At 41.7% G+C, this 24756-nt stretch overlaps 1 protein-coding gene across 1 annotated transcript in view; it reads right to left on the bottom strand.

Annotated features, from left to right (window-relative positions):
• ATP8A2 (ATPase, aminophospholipid transporter, class I, type 8A, member 2) overlaps positions 1 to 24756 on the bottom strand; it is a 452578-nt gene that overhangs the window by 153886 nt on the left and 273936 nt on the right. The window contains exons 28-29 of the mRNA XM_010851206.1: positions 9056 to 9130; positions 1437 to 1559 (exon numbers count right to left, since the gene is read on the bottom strand). Of these exons, the coding sequence (XP_010849508.1) occupies positions 1437 to 1559; positions 9056 to 9130 (198 nt within the window). The remainder of the gene's footprint in view (positions 1 to 1436; positions 1560 to 9055; positions 9131 to 24756) is intronic.

Raw genomic sequence — 24756 nt, 5'->3', positions numbered from 1 at the left:
CACTCGAAAGGTCAAACAACAGAACTAAACCAGCAGTTTCTTCTCAATTACGGATTCATAAATGCATTTCAACCATGCCTTTAACCCTGAGATGAAAGAATTACTAAAGCCGGATGGAATTTCTTTAAAAATCTACACATCATACTAGGAACTGCCATATAGCTTGATCTTAACTAGTGACGGGACAACAGAAAATGATGAGAAATGATAAGACAATGAAATCTTCCTACTTTAATGTTCATGATTTCCCTATCTCTTCCCTGCCCTCTACATCCTACCCGCCCTCATCTTCAAAATGCCTGCAGGTTGGTCTCCGATCACCCTCATCTCTGCTACCTTTCCAGTGGGTCCACTCCCTACCCCCACCTTATGCAGCCTTTGAATTCAAACTCTGTAAATCACAGATTTGATTCACATAAATGACGCTGAACAAAGAGACCGTATTTCTCATGGACAGAACCACAGTGAACAAGGACACAATCAGTCACTCCCATCTCCTGTGTGTGGAACACACGAGATCCAGTAGGATCCCTCGTATTTTTTCCGGATGTGGACACAGCTATCATGCTTTCCCAAACACGAGGCCGCTCTGAAGGAGGACTGTCATGACAGCTGGCTCAGAACAAGGTGTTCAGGGACCGCTCTTTGCCCAGGACTCCCGGATCACCCTCTCTCAGGCCCCAGTAGTGGTCACGCAGGCTGGTCACACACTCAACCAGCACGAGCTGTCTTAACTGAATGGGGCAACGAGCCTCAGTTCCAGCCCCTGAAACCCCTCCCACATGACCACTGGAGATGGAAACACAGCAAATGCAGGCATGTGGGCATCTCTGCCTCCAGCCCAGCGGGCACCTGCCCTCCTCAGGGTGGGTCCTCACCGCTGCCCCCCAGACGTGGCTGGTGGGCCAGTGACCCACCAGACCCCTTGGTGACTCCTGATCGGAGGACCCTGAAACACCTAAGCCTGCTCCTACTCAGCTCAGCGCTGGATCCCTACTCCTTGTCTGTCTAGATGTCTTCTCTTTACCGATTCTCCAGACTGAAATACAACAGCCACGTCTGACTTGATTCCTGCATTCACCTCTGGCCAATTCTCCTCACTGGCTGAAGGAATATTTCCCTGTCACTGAGAACCAGGCAGTGATGGAGCAAGGGCCGTGCCACGTGATGTGGCTCACTGGGACGGGGGAGGATTAGATCCCATAGGCCTTGGGGTGTGGGGGCCACTGGCCACATGGCCATCAGAGGCTCAGGTGGGGAAGAAGGCTTTGTTAAACAGGAAGACTGGATGCTTCCTGCCTGATCAGGCAGTTCAGATTCCGTGGGTGTGCTATTCTGGGGGAGGTCTGGGGCCTCACCTTCCTTCAAGGGCCCCCTCCAAGCATCGGCGGGGTCACCAGCCTTTCCGAGGGGTCCCATGTACACACGTGGCTCACCTTGGTGTTGAAGCCCTCGGCGTTCTGGGTGATCTTGTAGAGCTGCGGGAACCTCAGCATGCTCTCCTGGCTGCAAGACCTCTCGAAGATGCCCAGCGTGAAGGGGGGCAGTGCCGTGAAAATCTGCGGAGATAACAGCAAGCTGTTAGCAGAGGCCCTTCTGACTCCTGCAGCCCTGGAGGTTCAGGTCGATGTGATGACGCCGTAACTTCAGGTCAAGTCAAAGCCTAGGTTCAGGGACTCCCTGGATACCCTCCCATCAGAGAAAATAAACGAAAGGTCATTTTACACTATTGCCTAATCAGCATAAAATTGACACTGAACACTAAGACCAACATCCTAAAACTGTGATTGGCCAAGAGCTCTGGTTCCAGGAACAACTGCCTTCCTTTGCCGATTAGCTGTGACTTCAAACCCGACACAGTGGGCTTTGTGTGGTGTGGGCGTGTTTTTCTGTGAGAGCCAAGGCCCCATTTACCTTGATTTTATGCTCACTTTTCAGGAAGCACAATGTCCTTCACCCACTTACTCAGTCATTTTACTGGGAATACATGATGGGTTAGATACTGTGATAACCCCCAGGAAGGGAGAGATTTAAAAACAGAAGAAGGAAGAAGGCAAAGAAGCAGGTCCCTGATCCCTTGGAACTCTATCTACTGCAGAGGTGGGGACGCGGCAGCTGGCAACAGGCACAGAACATATATACACAACAGCGTGCTCTGCAAAGTCACTCCTGGGGAGACGATGCAGGAAGCGGGGGAGTCAAGGAAGGATGCTTGGACCACAGAGCCTCTGGCCTGGAAGGTACTGCACCTGCAGAGTTTGGCAGGAGGGCAAGGGGTGTGAATGGGAGGGGACAGAGGGCAGCAACCCCACGGACGAGCATCCATCACAAAGTTCTAAGGCTCAAACACACACAGAACATTTGGGGGGGACCTTGAGGTCATCCAGGGTGGCCAGGGACATGGCACGAGACAAGGCTGGGATGGAGACAGAATGACCTCTGGATATGCTGAGCAGACGGTGCTGACCTTTGCCTGTCCTCCATAGCATGTGACAGGCTTGTATCTGTGTTCCAGAAAGAGAAAGCTGAGTGCTGAAGCAGAGGGCTGGAACAAGCATATTATTCCAGGCCGGCAGATCTACGGGCCACCTCCTCCTCGGGTATGAGCATGGGTTGCTTTCTGCTTGGCACGGACCAAATCCGTACCCCCCAAGCCCGCCAAGCTCTGGGGGCCGTGAGAACTGAATGTGCATCTCGAGAGAGTGCTGAGTGCACATCAGTTCCCAGCAGCCTAGACGTCTGGCCAGGAATCAGCCTGCCCTGAGTCTGCTGGGACAAAGCAACCAGAGTGTCGTGGGGTGAGGCCCGGGAAAGTGGCCGGCTCCACCTTCAACTGGGAGCAGGGGAGATCAGCCCTGGGATGTCCAAGTTCTAAAGATCTCAAGGAGAAAAAGATATCAATGACAAACTCTACAGGAAGGCGCCCCACAGACATCTCAGAAGCGCTGCACACTCAGTGTGTATATAAACTCACCCTCACTGTCAGGCTGAAGGAGCAATCCGCACATCATTTAACAGCCGGCTGTTTCTTCTTTTCCTTTTTTCACTTGACTTCCTCCTCCTACCTACTTCAAATCCTCTGGCCCTCTGCACCCCCAGGCTAACTACCTGCCAGATGTCTCACCTGGATTGTAGTGCACACACACACACACACACACACACACGTCAGGGATCATTACTTGTTTTTCAGAAACAATCCATCATACACACTTTCTTCATTGTATTTTTCTCATTAAACAAAACACCACGGGAAGCCCCCGAGTTCCCAGGGTTTGACCCTAAAGCAGTCATTTTCATGCTCACATAATAAATCATACTATAAGTGGACCATATTTCTTCAGCCATCACCTATTGATAGGCATTCATCTTGTTTCCAGTTCTCTGTTGCCACAACCATCATGTAATAAACACCTAGAGTATATTATAATATCTATCCTGTATCTTTTATTTCTCTGTGAAGGATTCCCAGAAGTAGGGCTGTGAGATTTTAAAAAACAAATACATTTTTAACTTCATAGGATGCTGCTTGGCTGCTTCCAGAAAAGGTCCTAATGGTTTCTCTCTCCTTTCATGAAGGACACAACCTTTTCCCTGCTTTCCTATCAGCAATTGCTTGTTATATTCTATTTAATACTCTCCACTTAGAAAAACTGAAGATATTGACTACTTCTAAAAATAAATATTCCCTGGAACACCAGTGAGTCTGACCATGTTTTCATGTATTTGCTGGATGTGAGGATTTGGAACTGTGTGCAACATCAGGTCCTTTGTCCATTTTCAATTCATGGTTTATCTGCTTGTCTAAGAGTTCTTGAATTCTGTCTTTCTATTACAAAATTTCCTCCAAATACACTTTTTCTCTACTGGCTTTCTTTATGGTTTCATTTGTCATATACAATGCTTTCAATTTCTATAAGATCAAGAATAGCTTCTCAACATGCAATTACGTCAGGAGTTTCTTGCAGGATTTTTATAGTTTTACTTTTCAAATTTATGTCTCAATGTTTTTTGAAACTAATGTATCTATGCTGGATAAGAAAGGAGTCCAATTTTATTTTTTGCCCTATAAATAGCCAGTTTTGAGGACACAATCCAAACTTTTTCACTATGCTAAAATATCACCTTTGACATTTACTTATTAAATTCTCACATATTACAGATCTGGAAGCTGGGATTTAGTGCTAAGTTCCCTGACTATCCGCCCAGTTCTCTCAGTACCAGGTTGATGCGGTTGTGGCAGCTTTACAGCACGGGTTGATGTTTAGATAAGTCTACCCTCTGATCGTTCTTTCTGAACATGCTTTGCATATTTACTCTTAGGCAGGCACCTGTTAATTCCATTTATACTTCAATATCATTTTATGCAATTCCCTTCCCCTCCCCCCTCCCCCCCCAAACAATCATCCATCAGGATTCTAATTGGAATCATATAAATTTACACACTAATTTTGGAAGGGTTGATACTATACTAAGTTTTTTATGATACTGTGTGAAAGTTGCTCAGTCGTGTCTGAGTCTTTGCGACTCCATGGTCTATACAGTCCATGGAATTCTCCAGGCCAGAATACTGGAGTGGGTAGCCTTTCCCTTCTCCAGGGGATCTTCCCAACCCAGGGATAGAACACAGGTCTCCCACATTGCAGGAAGATTCTTTACCAGCTGAACCACAAGGGGAGTCTTCAGTATAAAAATTATTCCTATGAAATGTAGAGTTCTAATTGCTATTTTGAAAGGACTTATTACTCTCCTTCCATTTCTAAATCTTACTGCTAAACTAAACAAAAATAGCTAGTGATTGTCAGGTCAGAAAAAGCTATTGGTTTTCATGTATTTATTATGAATCTAGTCACCTTATTAGATTTTCTTATAATTTTATCATTGTCTTATAGTTTTATAACTTATAATCAAAATCTTACAATTTTATAATTTTTTTATAATTCTATCATTTCTTTACTGATATGTTTTGGGCTTTTTAGCTGTACAGTCATATGAACATATTTACACAGCCATTTTTGGTTCACATATTTGTATAAGCACATAAATATTTTACTTTATCCTAGTATTTGTAATAGCTATTTAATTTTCTTGGCAGTTGCTGAAAATTCCCAAACAATGGTGAATTATATAGCAATGACAGGAATCCCTGACTAATTTCTTATTTAAAATGAAACAGTTTTAGGATTTTACCATTTATGGTAGTATGGTACTAGTTTTTCATAAATAGTATGCATTATAGCTGATTGACTTCTTTATTATGTTACTTAGATTCCTTATTTTAGGACTGGAAATTGGATTGACTCAATAACTTTTGCAGCATCTACTGATGGGATCACATTTTTCTTCTTTATTTGGCTGATATAGTGATATTTAGAAAGTTTTTTAAAGTTTTGACTCTCCTACATTTCTGAAATAAACCAATTATCTGTCAAATATTTTATCCTTTTGATACGCCATTGAACTCTATTTGCTGACACCTTATTTACAATTTGTACATTTCTGTTTATAAGTGAAGCTGGGATCAGTCTTCTTCAAATTCTGCTGGCTTGATAAAATTAAGTCGGGTACATTTCTTTGTTGTTAAAAAGTCATCTCTTCACAAAAAAAATGGATAAAATGTAACTGAAATCCATTTGATCATGGTAGCTTTTGTCACTGGTGGCTTCTTTGGTCTCATCCTACCCGTAAATAAAATGGAGAAATCTGACTGTGGATATAACTAACATCTAATAGGGTAGCACTGATCCATGACTTCAGGATATGGAGGAATCTGAAGTTAGTTTCAGAGCTATTTAACTCAGCCCTGTGAGAATTAAATTGGGAAACAGTAATTTGCCGCTTTAGCTGGTTTGGCGAATCAAACATGAAGAGTTAAGTACTGAAGAAGGAAAAGCAATATTGCTTGAAGAAAATGGGAAGACAGACCCCAGCCCAGAAAAGCGCCCACTAGCATTGTCTCAGATGTCACTAACTGCCTCTTGCCCTGGGTATCTGTGGAGCAACCTGGAGGGGAAGGAAATACTAAACAGAAGAGTAATGACAAAATTGGAATATGGGCTGGTAAGGGCTTCCCTGGTGGCTCAGTGGTAAAGAATCTGCCTGCAGTGTAGGAGCCAAAGGAGACCCAGGTTTGATCCCTGGGTTGGGAAGATCCCCTGGAGGAGGGCATGGGAATCCACTCCAGTATTCTTGCCTGGAGAATCCCATGGACAGAAGAGCCTGGCAGGCTATACCCCAAAGGGTCGCAAAGAGTCGGACACAACTGTAGCGACTTAGCATGCATGTATGCATAGATTAGACGGCAGTGTTGTAGCCATGTTAAACTTCATGATTTTGATCATCACACTGTGATTACATAAGAGAACTGTCTTACCAGCTATGCATTTAAGGATAAAGCAGAAGGGACATGATGTCTTTTTAAAAAAATTTTTTTTTAGTAAATTGCTTATTTGTTATTTATTTGGCTGCCCTGGGTCTTAGCTGCAGCATGTACAATCTAGTTCCCTGACCAGGGATTGAACCCCGGCCTCCTGTGCTGGAAGAGCAGAGTCTTAGCCACTGCACCAGCAGGGAAGTCCCAGGGACATGATGTCTTAACTGATTCCCAATTGGCTCAGAAATACATGTGTGGCAGTGTGTGTGCATGTTTGACTATATGTGCACGTGTGAGTGTCTTGAGAGAGAATGCAAGTGGGGGCAAAATGCTAATAACTGATGGATGAAGGTATCTTTCTATCTTTTTTACATCTTTCCCCTAAGTTTCTATTTATTTCAAACAAAAGCGACCCAGACAATTTCCAAGGGGGCGGGCAGACTTCCAGTCCTCAAAAGCATTGGCACTTCCAGTGACTGACTGAGAAGTCAATGACCCTCTGAGCCCACTGGACTTGACTGTCCCAACTCTCTGCCACCACTTCCTGGTGACCGACTTCCACACTGTGGCAACAGGGTCTTTTCACCTGAGAATTCACTTCTCAGCTGCAATATCTCTCTCCTCTGGATTTTTAAATTACAGTTAAAAAAATACATCCCAAACCCTAGGGGGTCAAACTTTAATGTAGATAACCACTGCTAGAAAGTTTCTCTAAAAATGTTGTTTTGTTTCTCAGTATCTCTGGGAAACTCTTTGTTAAGTTGGGATGGTGCTCAGGAATCCACATTGTCAAAGAAATCCTGGTGATGCTCATGCATGCGGTCTGAGGACTGCATTGACCAAAACCGTCCCACAGTCCATCAACATCTGATGTATCATAGCTACGAGTTTGCTGGATGAACCTGAACTGCCCAAGATGGAAGAGAACTAAGGAGAGGATTCAATGCTCCTGCCTGAGCATGAAAACAGGGCTAAACTCCTTCTATTGTGTAACCAGGTGATGTGTATTTCAATTCTTAGTGCTAAAGCACAGCCTCTTAGGTCTCAGCCTTCCAGTTACTAATACTATACGTATGTGGGCCAGGGTTGGCCTTTTCCAATACTAAATCACTGTGGAGCAGTCAGTATATTTCCCCTTGAATGGTCACATAATTTTAACCTACTCAAAACACTTCTAAGTCCTGAAAAGTTAACAGCCTGCCCAAGGGGAGGCCCTTTCTATGTGGTAGGTGGTTAGACTGGCTTTTCTAGCACAGGTGATAAACGGCCATCAATTCAGCTCTGTTCTCTCCACTTGTCACTTTTGTCTTTGGGGGCATAATTATTAGCAAAAAATGTACTAGTGTACATTGTGGTGAGTAACACAGTTATCAACTGATCAACCAAGATCTGAACTTGGTTCAACACCATCTTAGTCTCCACATATGACGCTCTTCATCTGTTGAGTTCTACAGGGCTGAAGCTGTGTGTTCTAGGTGTTGTATGTAGTATTTTATTAATATATAGTGCACCTAGCAGAGTGGCTACTTAAAAAAAAGGGACTGAGTAGATGGATGACTTGAATATCCAGCCACAAATGTATATGCTGCTGCTGCTAAGTCGCTTCAGTTGTGTCCGACTCTGTGCGACCCCATAGACGGCAGCCCACCAGGCTCCCCCGTCCCTGGGATTCTCCAGGCAAGAACACTGGAGTGGGTTGCCATTTCCTTCTCCAATGCATGAAAGTGAAAAGTGAAAGTGAAGTTGCTCAGTCGTGTCCGACTCTTAGCGACTCCATGGACTGCAGCCTACCAGGCTCCTCCATCCATGGGATTTTCCAGGCAAGAGTACTGGAGTGGGTTGCCATTGCCCGCTCCACAAATGTATATACAAACTCTAAATATTTATAGCACCATGATTTATATGATTGCATGTCTGGTAACTTCCATCTATGCCTACCTATGACAGCTGTTTCAGAGTACAAACTCCCCCAAGGCAGAGAATGTCAGAGTAAGGGTCCAAAACAAAAGTGTGGAAGCACAATTCAAGAAAGGTTGCCTTAAGTTACACCCCTTGCCAGGAAAACAAAAAGCTAAGTAGCTACTTAGTCATGTTAGCCTATAGTTGATACTTATTTTTAGGTTTTGAATTCATTACAGTCAAGTAATGAAATGAGAACTCGAAAATCATAAAAAATACGAAATAAGCTGAAGACCATTTGCCACAGGAGCTGGGAGTTAGAATTCATTACTTTAGCACTAACTGTGGGAGAAAACGTCCATTCACAGGGAAACACATGCTTTTAAGAAGGACAGAAAGGACAGCAGGTTAGGCTTTGTACATTCACATCTGTGTTGACGGATTCAGAAACGAAATTATGGAGCGGAATGAGTTTAGACACAGTTCAGAAATTCTTTTTCTGGAGCTGCAAACATGGAAATGTTGCCCAGGCATTTAGTCAGGAGGTAACAAGGGTCTATTATCAAGATATATGGGTTAATAATTTCATGGGGTTATTCAGGAATGATCTGCGATGATTGAAACCATGTGTGGGGAGTTTGTGCTTCTGCAGGATGTGTGGCAGCAACGGAGGCCCTAAAGATCTATGTGAGCCGTGGATGCAGATGAGGGACTTAGCTCCGCGTCCCAGACACAAACAACGCGGCCCCGCACGCTGTCAGAGGGAGAGGGAGAGTGCTTACTTACCACGTTGTACAAGCCGATGCACCAACGTTCAAATAAAATCTGCCCAGAAAATCCATTAACGAAGGCAAACCAAAGCTGAAAGAGAAGGAAGTTCATGAAGTTTTATATCAATATTGACCTAAATGTTTCCATTCACTAAAGGAATCGTGGGGAATGTGGACCACCAGCTGGACACAGCTGCCGAAGGACACGGAGCCAGAGGACCGAGGTTATTCTTCCATAAAATACAGATTCCCAATATCACAAATACCAACATTTTAAGGAAACTGTACATTGAAGGCATTCATTGATTTTAAGAGTTAGCATGCACATATTTATAGAAAAGCAATTTATGTTTAATTTATATCTAATGTTTCGGTCAGCACGTTCTCAGTATGGGAAGGAGCTCTACTTCATGTTCTTTTCCCTATAAAATTGACTTGATAAATATGACTTATCTTTGTAGGACTTTCAAATAGATAAAAGTAAAAAAGAAAAAAAAATAGACACTCCACTGTTGGTCACATGTGTTCTTAGCTCATAAAGTACTTGTGTGTTCAGTCATGTCTGACTCTTTGCGGCCCCATGTACTGTAGCCCATCAGACTCCTCTGTCCATGGAATTTTGCAGGCAAGAATATTGAAAGAAGTTGCCATTTCCTCCTCCAGATCTTCCCGATCCAGGGATTGAACCCACATCTCTTGCATCTCCTGCCTTGGCAGGCAGATTCTTTACCACTGAGCCACCTGGGGAACTGAATTTAAAGATTAGCCACCCCTAAAACAGCAGTTTAATCCACATGGCCTCCCTATCATGTGAGGCCTCGGCAATCAGTGCTTCAACCAAACTTTCAGTGTAATGAGAGTCCAGATCCATACCAGATACAAACACAATTATAAACCGTTTTAAGGGTCTTAACCTAATTTTCCCAAGATTGTGTTATACTTCTCTTTGTCATTTTCTCAAACAACTGAGTGAACATTGATAAATACCTAGCAAACAGAACTATTTTATCACTTATTTCAGTTAATTCATTGGTTTTTGTTGAAAATAGAGTAGTAATATTTTTACTGCCCTCCCCTCCCTAATAGCAACTGAAAGCAGAAAACATAATTGAAAACAAAAAAGAAATAGCTATTGTCAATGAAACTATGAGATAGCCTTAGTTAAAACTACAAATGACATAGAATAGAAACTGATCAGTAAGACGAGAATGTCAATAGCAGATAAAACCTTCAGAGACAGGACTTCCCTGGTGGTTCAGTGGGTGAGAATCTGTCTTGTAATGCAAGGAACCTTGGTTTGACCCCTGGTTGGGGAACTAAGACTCCCACATGCTGCGTAGCAACTATACGTGTGCACTGCGACTACTGAGCCTGTGAGCCGCAACTAGAGAATCTGGTGGTGCAATGAAAGGATCCCACGTGCCACAGCTAAGACCCGACACAGCCTAGTTAATTAATTAATTAAAAGAAAACAGAAAAAAAAAATAAAAACCCTTCAGAGTAAAAAGGTTTCCAAGAAAGAGGTGAATCAAGCCCAGAAAGAGCAGAATCAGCTCTTATTTCGAGGGTAAGATTGATATACGGATGAGTCATGACTGATGTCCTGAGACTGATTCAATAGCAGGCACACTGAGTTCAAGGGCAATATACATATATGTACCCCCTCTCCTCATACGTGATGGAGGAGGAGAATGGCAGGGCCCAGTAGGGAGCAAAGGGCAATCAATTTGGCAGATGCTAATTGAGGTAAACCAAAAAGAAATAAATGCAAATTCACCTAACAGGAAAGCTGTAACACAGAGAAATTCACCCTGAGGTGTAGAGGCCTCCAACTCACCTGCAGAGGAAAAGCGGTGGTGAGGGAGGTGGGCACGACTGCAAAGGGACAGGCGACCCATGTGGAAGAGACAAAGCATTGATGAGAAAGTGTTCTGAAAAACTCTGAAGTCCCCTCCCCTAGACGTCATTACAAAATAATAAAAAATAAACATAATAATATGACATAAATAAATGGTCAAATATGAAACAATCTCCATAGAAAGAACCAGTTCAAAGCACAGAAAAATATTTCAAATGCTCTCGACAAGCCTAAAAGAGCTAAAGAAGATGTGACCTTTCCCTGAAACAAGCTGAAACAAGATGTGTAAGATATCAAAGAGGGAAACAATAAGAGGCTGATGGGACAGATTAAGGACACATAAAGGAAATAAAAATGGGCTTCCCACATGGCACTGGGGGTAAAGAATCTGCCTGCCAATGCCAGAGATGCAAGAGATGTGGGTGCAATCCCTGGGTTGGGAAGATCCCCTGGAGAAGGAAATGGCAACCCACACCAGTATTCTTGCCTGGAGAATTTCATGGACAGAGGAGCCTGGTGGGCTACAGTCCATGGAGTCACAAAGAGTTGGACACAACTGAGCATCTGAGCACACGCACAAAGAGAAACAAAACGCAGGATGGACACGGCTGAAACTAGTCTGGGTTGGGTAGTACAGGCTCCAGTAGAAAAATGCTGCACAACGGACAAAAGTTAACACTGAATTTAAGAGAAACTGACAGCCTTCCAAATATAACAGCAAAAGTCCGAAAAGGCGTACCTTTAAAAAAAAAGTAGACTAGAAACAAATGTTCAAAGATATAATAGAAGAAAAATTCCTGAAATGGTCTAAAACCTTACTCAGCCAATAAATACAGAAGACACCGTTTGTCCCCAGAAAACAAAACAACAGCTACAAAAAGATCAAAACCCATGTGTACCCTGGTGTATCAGTTAATGACTTTTGAAATTTTGCAGTATCAACTCTTTAATATATTCAAGCAGGAAAACCAATTAGCCTACAAGGGGAAAAGTCAAGTTGGTGTCATGTTTCTCCAGCAGAGCGGACAATACCAGAAGTCAGCAGGGGGTGACTTCTGGTATTGTCACAAGGTCACAAGCCCTTAGGGAAATAAAGCATGAGGAGAATTTCAGCAACAGGTAGAAACCAAGGAAACAGCAAGAGCTGAAAACATAACATAAAATGTGATGACAGAAGTAATACCAAATATGTTACATTAATAATACACTGAACAATGCTGAATGGATTAAAAATATGAAACCCCAAATACATGCTAAGTACAAGAGAAATGTGAAAAAGAAACACTATTCAAATAAGATTGAATTCATAACCCTAACCTACAAAGTCCTGCAATGGACGAGGCCCTCGCCTGCCATCTTAGAGGTCACTGTCCTTCCTTACAGAGATGTAATGGCCTTCCACTGGTTCCTATGAGCACCAACGGTGGATCCAGCTTCATTACTCTGAACCCAGACAGAGGCAGTTATGTCAACAGCATTTGGTTCACAAGCCACCTTTATCTCACTCTGTTGAAATGCCCTTTATAATGTTACCACAGTATTTAGGAAAAGTTTTAGGTTGTTTTGGTCTCACTCCATATACTGAAACTAATTACAGATGGCTTGAATACTTAACCATGACACCCAACACAAAGCATTAGGAGACAGCAGGAAAAAAAGTTATTTTTTTTGTATGTGAAATTGACTCTCTATAGGACATTAAGTTCAGAAATCATACAAAAAGAGAAACACATTTGGAACACTTCTATAGAGACAAACATTAATAAAGTTGAAAGAAGATGAATAAGCAGTATATATAAATTTGTATTTGTAATATCTATGAAGATCTAATTTCCTTTCTCTATAAAGAGTTACTCAAATGACAAAGGAAATGCCCAACAAACTGTTAGGAAAACAGGCAAAGCATACACATGCAGTGTGATCACAGGACACAAAACCACTTATAAATGTAAGAAATCTCATTTTTTGTGAAACACACACACAAAGGGATATCATTTTTCACCCAACAAATGGTCAAAGATTTAAAAGTTTGACAACCTGAGAAAATAGCTACTCTCATACCCAGATGGCAATACAGCACTGTCCACAAATATGTTTAATATATTTTTCCTTTGATCTAGCAATTCCACTTCTAGGAACATACTCTATATCTTATAGCTATAATCATAGAGCATTCAACATAAAATACTAATACTAAGGGGTTCAGTTCAGTTCAGTTCAGTCACTCAGTCATGTCCGACTCTTTGCAACCCCATGAACTGCAGCCCGCCAGGCCTCCCTGTCCATCACCAACTCCCGGAGTTTACCCAGACTCATGTCCATCGAGTTGGTGATGCCACCCAGCCATCTCATCCTCTGTTGTCCCCTTCTCCTCTTGCCCCCAATCCCTCCCAGCTTCAGGGTCTTTTCCAATGAGTCAACTCTTTGCATGAGGTGGCCAAAGTATTGGAGTTTCAGCTTCAGCATCAGTCCTTCCAATGAACACCCAGGACTGATCTCCATTAGAATGGACTGGTTGGACCTCCTTGCAGTCCAAGGGACTCTCTTCTCCAACACCACAGTTCAAAAGCATCAATTCTTTGGCGCTCAGCTTTCTTCACAGTCCAAATCTCACATCCATACATGACCACTGGGAAAACCATAGCCTTGACTAGATGGACCTTTGTTGGCAAAGTAATGTGTCTGCTTTTGAATATGCTATCTCAAAAGCATAACTTTCCTTCCAAGGAGTAAGCGTCTTTTAGTTTCATGGCTGCAATCACCATCTGCAGTGATTTTGGATCCCCAAAAAATAAAGTCTGATACTGTTTCCACTGTTTCCCCATGTATTTCCCATGAAGTGATGGGAGCAGATGTCATGATCTTAGTTTTCTGAATGTTGAGTTTTAAGCCAACTTTTTCACTCTCCTCTTTCTCTTTCATCAAGAGGCTTTTTAGTTCCTCTTCACTTTCTGCCATAAGGGTGGTGTCATCTGCATATCTGAGGTTATTGATATTTCTCCCGGCAATCTGGATTCCAGCTTGTGCTTTTTCCAGCCCAGCGTTTCTCATGATGTACTCTGCATATAAGTTAAATAAGCACGCTGCTGCTGCTGCTAAGTCACTTCAGTCGCTTCAGTTGTGTCCAACTCTGTGCGACCCCATAGATGGCAGCCTACCAGGCCCCGCCGTCCCTAGGATTCTCCAGGCAAGAACACTGGAGTGGGTTGCCATTTCCTCCTCCAATGCATGCAAGTGAAAAGTGAAAGTGAAGTCGCTCAGTCGTGTCCGACTCTTAGCGACCCCATGGACTGCAGCCTACCAGGCTCCTCCGGCCACGGGATTTTCCAGGCAAGAGTACTGAGTAGGGTGCCATTGCCTAAATAAGCACACTCAGATGGTTAATATTCATTATCTTGATGTAGCAGAAGGTGTCTCTTGGGAGTAGTATGGAGACTCACTCATACCTCTGTGAACTTTTTAAACATGTCCATGTTTTATTTAGATAACTGTTTCAAGCAGTTATTCTCAACTGGGTTGATTTTGCCTCTGAGACACCTGACCATGCCTGGAAACCATTTGAGTGTGTTATTGGCATCTGGTGGGTAGAGGCCAAAGATTCTGCTAAGTATCATTGGATGACCTGGAAAGCTCCCTACAGCAAGGAACTGTCTGGTCCAAGGTGTCAACAGTGCCACTACGGAGAAAGCCTGGATGAAAGAAATAGGTTCATGAGGTCAACATGATAAAGTTTTGAAATAATATTGTAATATGTTTTTCATATGCAAAATAACGCCACATGACAGACTGCAGGAAGTCACGCTTGTACGTGTGCATGTACAAGGTGGGTTTTCAGAAAGCTTTGCTTCCTTTTGAGTAACTCCCCTCTGGGCTGACCTCATATATAGAGCCACAGGCCCTACACCTTAGAGACTGTGGCAGCAATGGATGTGACTGCAACACTGGACAAAACGAGATCCCTAAACCAGAATATATCTTGATAAATTATCACTGAGATACCACTTTAAAGACTGAGTGAATTTCGTGTAACTGCGACAGTCTAGTTGTTGAAATTCACAGTAAGGAAAAAAACAAATCCTAAGAAATCAAGCATGTCTTTCTCAGCATTAACCTTCGCCCTGAGCGATCCTAACCAAGTCACAATTTTCAATCTTCACTTCAGATTAACATCCCTGATTAGCTGAATGTTGAGATATTTCCTCTAAGCAGGCAGTGTTATGATTCTGTCCAAGTTGGCCCTGGCTGAGCCGCATGTTTCTTCCAAGATTTTTGATATGTTTGTACTAATTTTTATCAATTGCAGGTGCTGCAGCTTTTTAAGAGGCATAAACCAGCTCATTTTCAACATTTCCAATTTAGTTTCCATCTTCATTCAAATAATCCATCATTAGATGATTAGATCTGTTTATTTCATTAGAAATATTTATTTGGGAGAGGAAAAAAATTAAAACAAAAATAAACAAAAATACACAATTCATCTCCTAAATTCAAAATCCATGAGCTGGTTTTCTCTTACGCCGTAAACACTCAAACTTGATTTTATTTTGGCAAGATCTCCCTAGGTGAAATGGAAAAAGTAGAACACACGGTATTTTAAAATATTTATATAAACTTACTGAGTTTTTACTTTATTTATCCACGAGACAGGTACACGACGACTCCCTGACACACTGTAAAATCAGACTTTCACACTGGTTAGTCATATACAAATGCTAATTCATCTACTAAAACAGACAGCACTACCCATTCGCAAACATCACCGTCAATTTTGGAGCACCAGGGCTCCAAGCCGCACACCTAGGCACACAGCCTGCAAAACAGACAGACCACCCGCCCTCTGCAGTGGAGTTACTTGGACCATGGCTTGCTACAGTCACTAAATCTTACTCTTCTGGACTAAGGGGGCAAAGATTCCTCTGCCTTCACTCTGCTGTTAACTAGGAATGATATTAAATGGCTGCAGTCAAAGCAGAGAGCCAGGCTCTGCCCGGAGAGCCTCATACTTGTGAGCTGGTGGGAAGACTGGCCAGCAACATGGTTTGCCAAGCTCCTGGGGTTTCTCCTGCTCAAATGCAGTGCTGTTAGGAGCAAACTGACCCAAACTTATTAAATGGCTTTTCCTTCTTGGAAAAAGATCCTTTCTTGCTGTAACTGCTGCCCCTCTGCCAAGAATGCAGTAACCGTCCTGGCTGACTGCATAGACTCCTGTCTAGGGTCCCGGGCGCCACTGTACCACCTCGGCAGTTAGCCCAGCTGCCGCTCAGAGTCTGAGCCCCCAGCCCACATGCTTGGGTGATGGTTTCACCCGGGAATGGGCGGACCTGACCCTCAGTTTACTCTGCTCTTCCCAGACCCACGGTAGAGGGCTGAAGTGGAAAAGTACCCTCCAGAGAGTAGTTAGATAAATCAGCCACAGTTCCTCACTAAAATGGCAGCAACACTGTGATCTACTGATGTGCAGATGGGTCTGAGCCGATCAAAGTCAAAGCGCTACAGTCTTCTTGGAATTCGATCTGGCAATATGTATTAGGATAGAAAAGAAGCACACACCTCACCTAGAAATTCTATTTTTAGAAGTTCATTTCTCATAAATAAAAGCACCTGTATGTTAAAATATGCCTTCTTTTGCAGTACTGTTAACAATGGAAAAACAGATCCCTTGAAGTTCTTTATAAGGGGGGGAATGCAGCAAGTCTGTCTTTTAAAAATGTAAAATCTATGTGTACGTGAATGAAGGAATGTGTGCCAGAGAATCAGCATGGAACTGACCAAAGAAAAGACAAAATGAACAGGAAAGTCTGTAGGTAGGTAGTTAGGAAATCAAGGGAAAATAATTCAGGGGTGCTATGACAAAGTTAAGAGTTATCAGAAATAAAAATAATAGAACAGTAAAAAAAAAAAAAACAAAAAAGCACTAGGTAGGGGGACTTCCCTGGTGGTCCAGGGGTTAGGACTATGCCTTCCAGTAGGGGGCGTGCAGGTTCGATCCATGGTTGGGGAACTAAAATCACACGTGCCTTGCAGCCAAATCGTAAAATGGAAGAATATTGTAACAAACTCAATAAAGACTTTTAAAATGATCCACATTAAAAAAAAAAATCTTAGTAAAAACAAATAGTAGCAAAATACCCTAGAAACGTCCCCCTTCAAGATGTTTTGTCCAATAAAGATGGGACTAAGTGGACAGAAGTAAATGAAGACTATGGTAATAAACAGGCTGCCTTCATCTCTGAAAACTATGGGGTTTTTTCTTTCTGGGCCAGTCCTGGACAGGCCCAGCGCTAACGGCAAACACCACATGCTTACAAAACTTCTGAGGATTTTTTTTCAAGGCAAACCAGCACAAGAAAGTTACATAGTGATGTGTATAGAATCCACCTCTTGTAAAACTACAGCAAAAATGCTGCATGTTTATGTATTTCTATGAACACAGAGAAAAGCATGGAAGTGACTATTAGTGCAGAAATAGAGGTGGATGAGGAGGGAGTTATTTTTCTGTACACTTTGCTACCAGACAACAAATACGCATTCCTTTCAAGAATTTCATAGAAGAAAACACCTTATTCTCTGTCACTTCACCATGTTCACTTATCTCCTGTACTTTCTGTCGCCTTGTTACCTATCTGCCCCATCATCTGAGAGATGTATGCAGCCAGAGATGATATCAATCACACCCACTGAATTTCTGTGATGGGGGAAGCTTTCTTAATTCACCTCGAGCTTCTTGTTTTTAAGAAATAAATGGAAAGAAAACCACCCACTGCAGAACTGTCGTTGTCATTTCTGACACTGACGATAAAAGCTAATGTGTATTTGATGCTTACTCTGCACAGAAACTTTGAGCACTCTACGTGGAGTAAATCATTTAAACCTCCTAGAAGTCCCAACAAAGGCACGGGCTGCATTTCACAAGTGACAAAATCAGGGCACAGAGACGATTTGTGATATTATGATTGCTACCAAATAGTTGTCTGATAGACTGCTGTAGTTATTAACAGTAGACCCTGCATAACAAATCAGTGATTTTTTAAAAAAAAACATTGATGTTAAGGTGATTCAGAATCAAATCAATATTTATGGCAACTCACCGTGCTGTTGACGGTTTAAGATGAGACAGGAACAAAATACTTCACAACTATAAGCATGTAAGAAGTTTAAAAAACTTATTAACAGAATGATCTCAGTCTTCAGCTTCTAATAACATGGAAGGAAGCTAAGTCTCCTTTTTAAATTAAGATAGAAACTGCCTTGAAAAACATGCCACAAAACAAAATGCAACCACTCTGATTCTAAAAACATTTTCCTCCAGTATTTTAAGCTGAAATATTACAGTCTTTCACTAATATGGTTGAAACCAACCCAGCAGACAAGAGTAAACCTCTCACCTTTCATTATCCAAAAATTTTTAATATAAAATAACATAAATTAATACTAATGTGACCATCTAAGTTATGTTTAAAGAGATTAGAATGTCAACAGAATAAAACAGAATTTGTTACCTGCAAATAAATATAGCATATGATGTGCATATAGTAATTTTCTTGCTTCAGTTTAAACATTTTCTTTTCCATTAAAATCCCAAATGATGGATGATGTTGAGCCTTATAGCCCAAAAGACCCATAAGTTGGTAAAGTTAAATCTGGTAAACAACCTCAAAGTCTCTTTAATTTTCAGGGCTACCAAATGCCTCCTTTTCTGCAAAGTTACGTGCTTGTCCTATGGACCATCAGGTAAATACAGAAACGTGTTTCCTTCCCATAAAGACCATAATACCAACCAGATGGAGTATGCACAATTAAATTGATTTTTAATAAGGAATTCTTGGCACAATAGAAAGTAATCGCTCCAAATTGTGTCAAGGACTACTTACATTTTTTAATAGTTCAAGGCTTAGACTCTCAGCCCAAATCCCGTGCTCCAGTGTTACGAGACCAAACAGCCCTGGAGACTAGTAATGAAATAATGAGCCTTTCGTCTGGGATAACTGATGCTGGAACAGTGGCAGGGGGTTTATTGCAGAAGGGGTAGCAGAAATATGAATAAGATCATTCCACTTATGGACAGGACCTATGGCAAATATTTGGGATCTTGTGTTTTATAACCAATAAAGGAGTGCTCCTAACATATGAAAGGAAAGATTTAAGGCCTGGCTCCACAGATGGGGACTGGAAGAAGGCAAGAGAACGCTGATGCTGTCCCTCCACCTCCACAGGTCATCTAACACCTGCAACCTGGGTGAGGTGTGACATTTCTTTTCCTTATTTACTTGTTCTGGAAAGTGGGGGCAAAGGACTGTCTACCCTCTGAGAAGGATTAGAAAAATACTATGTATTTTTAAAAATTCAGTTATTGAACTATTTCCTAAGACCCTGCTTCAAATTATGTTCTGTGCTATGTGTAGCTGGTACAAAGGTGAGGCAGACATGTCCTTGCCCTTAAAGACTCTCTCTGGTTGAGGACAAGTTTGGGATGGAAGAGTCTTTTGGTAAATGGATTCTGTCTACAGGAGTCACTGCAGCTTTTCCAAAGGTGGCAGGTACTTGGCTGGGTCTTGAAGTATCAGATTCCGTCATCAACTCACAGGGGCAGAGGGACAGTAAAGGCAGAGGAAAGACTTGCATGTAATTTTAGCAGATGTGAATTTCCAGGTGGCTAGAACAAGGGAAATGAAGTGAGAGGAGAGGGCTGGCTTCAGACTCTGAAGGACATTACACAGCTGTTCTTCAAGAAGGTGAACAGCGCTGCACACATTGCCTTAGAGGAATGCCCTAGAGAAATATGCATATACAAGCCTGCAACTCTCTCAATATACACTTATTTATCTTACTGTGGCAAAATACACGTAACATAAAATTTACCATTTTAACCATTTTAAGTGTGCGATTCAGTGGCATTAAGTACACTGGCATCGTTGTAAAACCATCACCACCATCCATCTCCAGAACTTTCTCATTGTTCCAAACTGAAACAGTTCCCATCCCTGCCATATCTATCCCAATATCTGCCCATTTCCTCCTCCCTCTAGCCCTTTGTAACCATTCTTCTGCATTCTGTCTCTGTGAAATAACTACTCCTGTGGCTTCATATTGGAGAAGGAAATGGTAAACCACTCCAGTGTTCCTGCCTGGGAATTCCCATGGACAGAAGAGCCTGGTGGGCTACAGTCCATGGTGGTCATGGAGAGCTGGACATGACTGAAGCTACTGTGTGTGTGTGTGTGTGGCACTTCATGTAAGTGGAATCACGCAATATTTGTCCTTTTGTGTCTGCCTTATACCTTTAAGCATAACAGTTTCAAGGTTTATCTACAATGTAGCAATTATCAGACTTTCAGTCCTTTTTAAGACAGACTAATATTTCACTGTATATATAGACCACATTTTGCTTATCTCTTCCTCCACAGATGGACCCTTGGGTTGCTTCCACCATTTGGATACTGTGAATAATGTTCCTATGAACTCTGATATCCAAGTATCTATTCAGGTTTTTGTGTTTGATTCTTTTGAACGTATATCCAGAAGTGGAATTGCTGGATTGTATGGTAATACTGTGTTCAACTTTCTGAGGAACTTCTATACTGTCTTCCACAGTGGGCACACCATTTAACTTTCCCACCAGCAAGGCACAAAAGTTCTAATTTCTCTATATCTGCACCGACACTTGTTATTTTCTGTGGGTATGTGTGTTTTAAATAGTAGCTATCTTAATGGGTGTGAGTTGTGTGAATTGGTATTTCATTGTGGTTTTGGTTTGCTTTTCCCTAATGGTTAGTAATGACCACAACCAGAGGTGGAGCTTGGAGGTGAGAGGGCAGAAGACAAGTTCGTTTTGGGCGTGTGTTAATGTGCAGAACCTATGGGCTTGGCTCCCCAGGGAGAAATCCATAGTGCGATGCTCAGGGGAGAATCTAAATAAGGAAAATATTTTCAATATTAATAAATAGGTAATAATCATATCAATGAGAGTAGAAGACACCCAGTGAGGGACCCTGGGTTAAAAGAAAGCCAAGGATGGGCCTCTGGGTGTCAGCAACAGTTATAGGTCAAGGGTCAAACACAGAAGCAAAGCAAAGGCACTTTGCATTAAATTTTATAAATGGCACTTAAAGTTTATAGCTCATTTATTTCACTGCTGAGTAAATATTTGCTCATGGGCCAGGCACTTCTGGACATCCACCCAGAGGCACTTACTTATATAAGACTGGCCAGAACAAGGCACACAGTCTGGCTCAGAACAATCACTCTGGGGTTGTGGGGGGAAGGGTGGGAAGCTATAGGGGAAAACATTATAGACGAGGTCAAGTTAGCCCAACATCCTTGTTTGTCCTATCAGATGATAATGTCCCATCAGATGAGAAGCTACATGAGACAAAAGCCAAAACCATGCTTTGTAAAAGCACTCCTACCCTGCCCTCTGTACCAAAAGTGATGTTCAAAGTTCGCGACTACGGGACCCTTACAAGTGGCAGTTTCCTCAAAGGTCCCACATTTGGAGCTGCTTCAGTAGGTTTAATCTCAGGATCTCTGAGTGAATTAATATGGGAAATATCATAAAGAGCATCCCCTCTCTCAATCAACACCACATATTCGCCCCAGGCCTCACCAAGTTGTCAGTACAGGGCAGAGTGATGCTGGTGAATGAGCATGGAAAACCTTCTTGAGTACTTTTCCCGTTTTCTTCTCCCTTTTCTTTGCCCTCAGCTTTTATTTTCAGAAGGGAAAATATCTCCTCAATAAATTCATAGCAATCGAGCTACTATGATGGCATTTTATTGCCTTTTATTTAATTGTGGCATGATTCATATTTAGAATATAATTTTAAATAATTTGGGGGCACTAATATAACAGCTTGTCCATTTTAAACACGTGTGTATGTATGGTCAGTCATGTTCAATTATTTTGCAATACTATGGATTGCAATCCATTAGCCCTCCAGGCTCCTCTGTCCATAGAATTTTCCAGGCAAGAATACTGGAATGGGTTGCCATTTCCTTCTCCAGGGGGAATCCTGATCCAGGGATTGAACCCATATCTTCTGCATTGGCAGGCAGATTCTTTACCATTGTGCCACCTGGGAAGCTATTTTAAGCATAGGTTCAGAATAACAGTTTAACAACCAGCAGAAACATTTTTCAATCTTTTTAAAAGGCTAATATAGACAGGCTAATATAAACACTAATATAGACAGAGTATCAGCAAATGCTAAAGGCACTAATTACAGCCTGGTATGTATTTTATGGGGAGTTAAATTCTCAAAATAGCTTTTCTTGTTGCAGATACTTGTCAGTCTTAGACTTACACTAAATAAGCTAATATACAATTTAACTTGAATCTAATATATAACTCAATTAATTAACATCTGGGAAAAATTCCAGAATTCGTTCCTGAGATAGACCTCTTGATAGCTATCCAAGGATATATGCAAGTATGCAGTAATAATGATGCATTTTTTATATTTTCATGAAAGAAAACTCTCACAATAGGTTGTAAAGGAATAGGCATAATGCTTGTCATTAACTAGATTTGCTAAGAAGTTTGTTATCCATTTTTTTCATAACTTATTGAGACATTCTTTCAGGAGATGAGAATAAATGTGATAAACAGAAAATGCTGTCACCTTTGATCCAAGGGTCAAATTACTATGAGCATACATTAATTTTATGATTGTCTGAAATGTCTTAGCTTATTCAATGTTTACCTTATTAGGTGAATGTTAAAATATGTAAATAAGAAATAAAAGAGCTGATTAAAGAAAGTCTAAAACCACATATTGGAGCTTCTGAGAAGAGCTTTCAAAAACGGAAAAAGAAAACCACACAAAATGAAAGAAATACGGGAACAAAAGAAAACTTCAAATAAATTTTATTTCACATCCTCAAAGAGATATAAGAAGATATTTCACCCATGAACTAAGGTCAGGATGTTACTATAAAGGTAGGGAGGAAAATAAATAAAGCACTTACAAATTAAAAAGAAATAAAAAGATCAACATTTAAAAAAACCTCAATCAGAGGGCTAGCAGATAAGACAAGGAATCTCCAAGAGGGCAAAAAATAAGATACAAGAAAATCAAAGAAAATACAATTCTGCTTGGGAGATAAACCGCAAGGTTTGATATATGACTAAGCTGTAGAAAGACAAAATGCAGAAAGTTGAGGAGGATATCACTGAAAACAAAACAAAACAAAACAAAAGATAATGAAAAAAAATTTCCTAGACTAAAGAAAACCAGTCTCTAGATTGAAAAGGCACATAAAGGAAAGAAGATCCTCCCCCCTTCCCACATGTGCAAATTTCAGAACACAAAACATTGTGAGAAGACAGGAAAGTATCCTAGAGTCTAAGTACAAAGGACTGGGAATCAGAACTGCATTGAGTTTCTCTCAGAAGAAAGGTAAAGGACACAGAATTCTGAGAGGAAAAGAATTTCAGCCTATGATTTTATACCTAGCAAATCTACCAACCAATTACAGTAAAAAAAAAAAAAAAGATATTTCTGGTTATCTAATGTCTCAGAAATACACTTCCAAAGTAACGCTTGTTAAGAACCTACTGATGTTTATGCATCAGGAACATGACTGAAGAATTTGAGAATAAAGATGACAAGGGGTCCAGGACACGAATTTCCAGAGCAGAAGGAACAGACCATCTAGATGGAGCCTGGAGGACGAGCGCTTCAGAAGGGAAGGAGGACGGACGGGACAGCAGACAACAAACGCCAGGATGGAGCACATGGAGAGTATTTTGTAGAGCATCGAAAGTATGAAGAATTCAGTTAAGAGGCAAAAAAGAACAGCTTTCAGAAACTACAGGAAAAACTGAAACCTGAGCAAGAAAGGAAAAATAATCCTAACACATCTCTTGGCTCTAGAGCAAACATGATTTACATCATTTTACAGAGGTTAACATGGATCCGTGCATTTACATGATAGATGTAACTGCCCTAGAAGCGAGGAGGGGGAATAGCACAGGGCTATCGGAGAAGGCAATGGCACCCCACTCCAGTACTTTTGCCTGGAAAATCCCATGGATGGAGGAGCCTGGTGGGCTGCAGTCCATGGGGTTGCTAAGAGTCGGACACGACTGAGCGACTTCACTTTCATTTTTCATTTTCATGCATTGGAAAAGGAAATGGCAACCCACTCCAGTGTTCTTGCCTGGACAATCCCAGGGATGGGGGAGCCTGGTGGGCTGCTGTCTATGGGGTCACACAGAGTCGGACACGACTAAAGAGACTTAGCAGCAGCAGCAGCATGGGGGAGGGCTTGATGAACTATGGACTGAGGTTCGTGACGTTGTACAGGAGACAGGGATCAAGGCCATCCCCATGGAAAAGAAATGCAAAAAAGCAAAATGGCTGTCTGGGGAGGTCTTACAAATAGCTGTGAAAAGAAGAGAAGCAAAAAGCAAAGGAGAAAAGGAAAGATATAAGCATCTGAATACAGAGTTCCAAAGAATAGCAAGAAGACATAAGAAAGCCTTCCTCAGTGATCAATGCAAAGAAATAGAGAAAACAATAGAATGGGAAAAACTAGAGATCTCTTCAAGAAAATTAGAGATACCAAGGGAACATTTCATGCAAAGATGGGCTCGATAAAGGACAGAAATGGTATGGACCTAACAGAAGCAGAAGATATTAAGAAGAGGTGGCAAGAATACACAGAACTGTACAAAAAAGATCTTCACGACCCAGATAATCACGATGGTGATGATCACTCACCTAGAGCCAGACATCCTGGAATGTGAAGTCAAGTGGGCCTTAGAAACCATCACTACGAACAAAGCTAGTGGAGGTGATGGAATTACAGTTGAGCTATTTCAAATCCTGAAAGATGATGCTGTGAAAGTGCTGCACTCAA

The sequence above is a fragment of the Bison bison genome, unplaced genomic scaffold, assembly GCF_000754665.1.
Source record: "Bison bison bison isolate TAMUID 2011002044 unplaced genomic scaffold, Bison_UMD1.0 scf7180017864299, whole genome shotgun sequence".
Lineage (NCBI taxonomy): Eukaryota > Metazoa > Chordata > Mammalia > Artiodactyla > Bovidae > Bison > Bison bison.
Note: the sequence above shows the minus strand (reverse complement) of the source record. Positions and strands in the feature narration are given on the sequence as shown.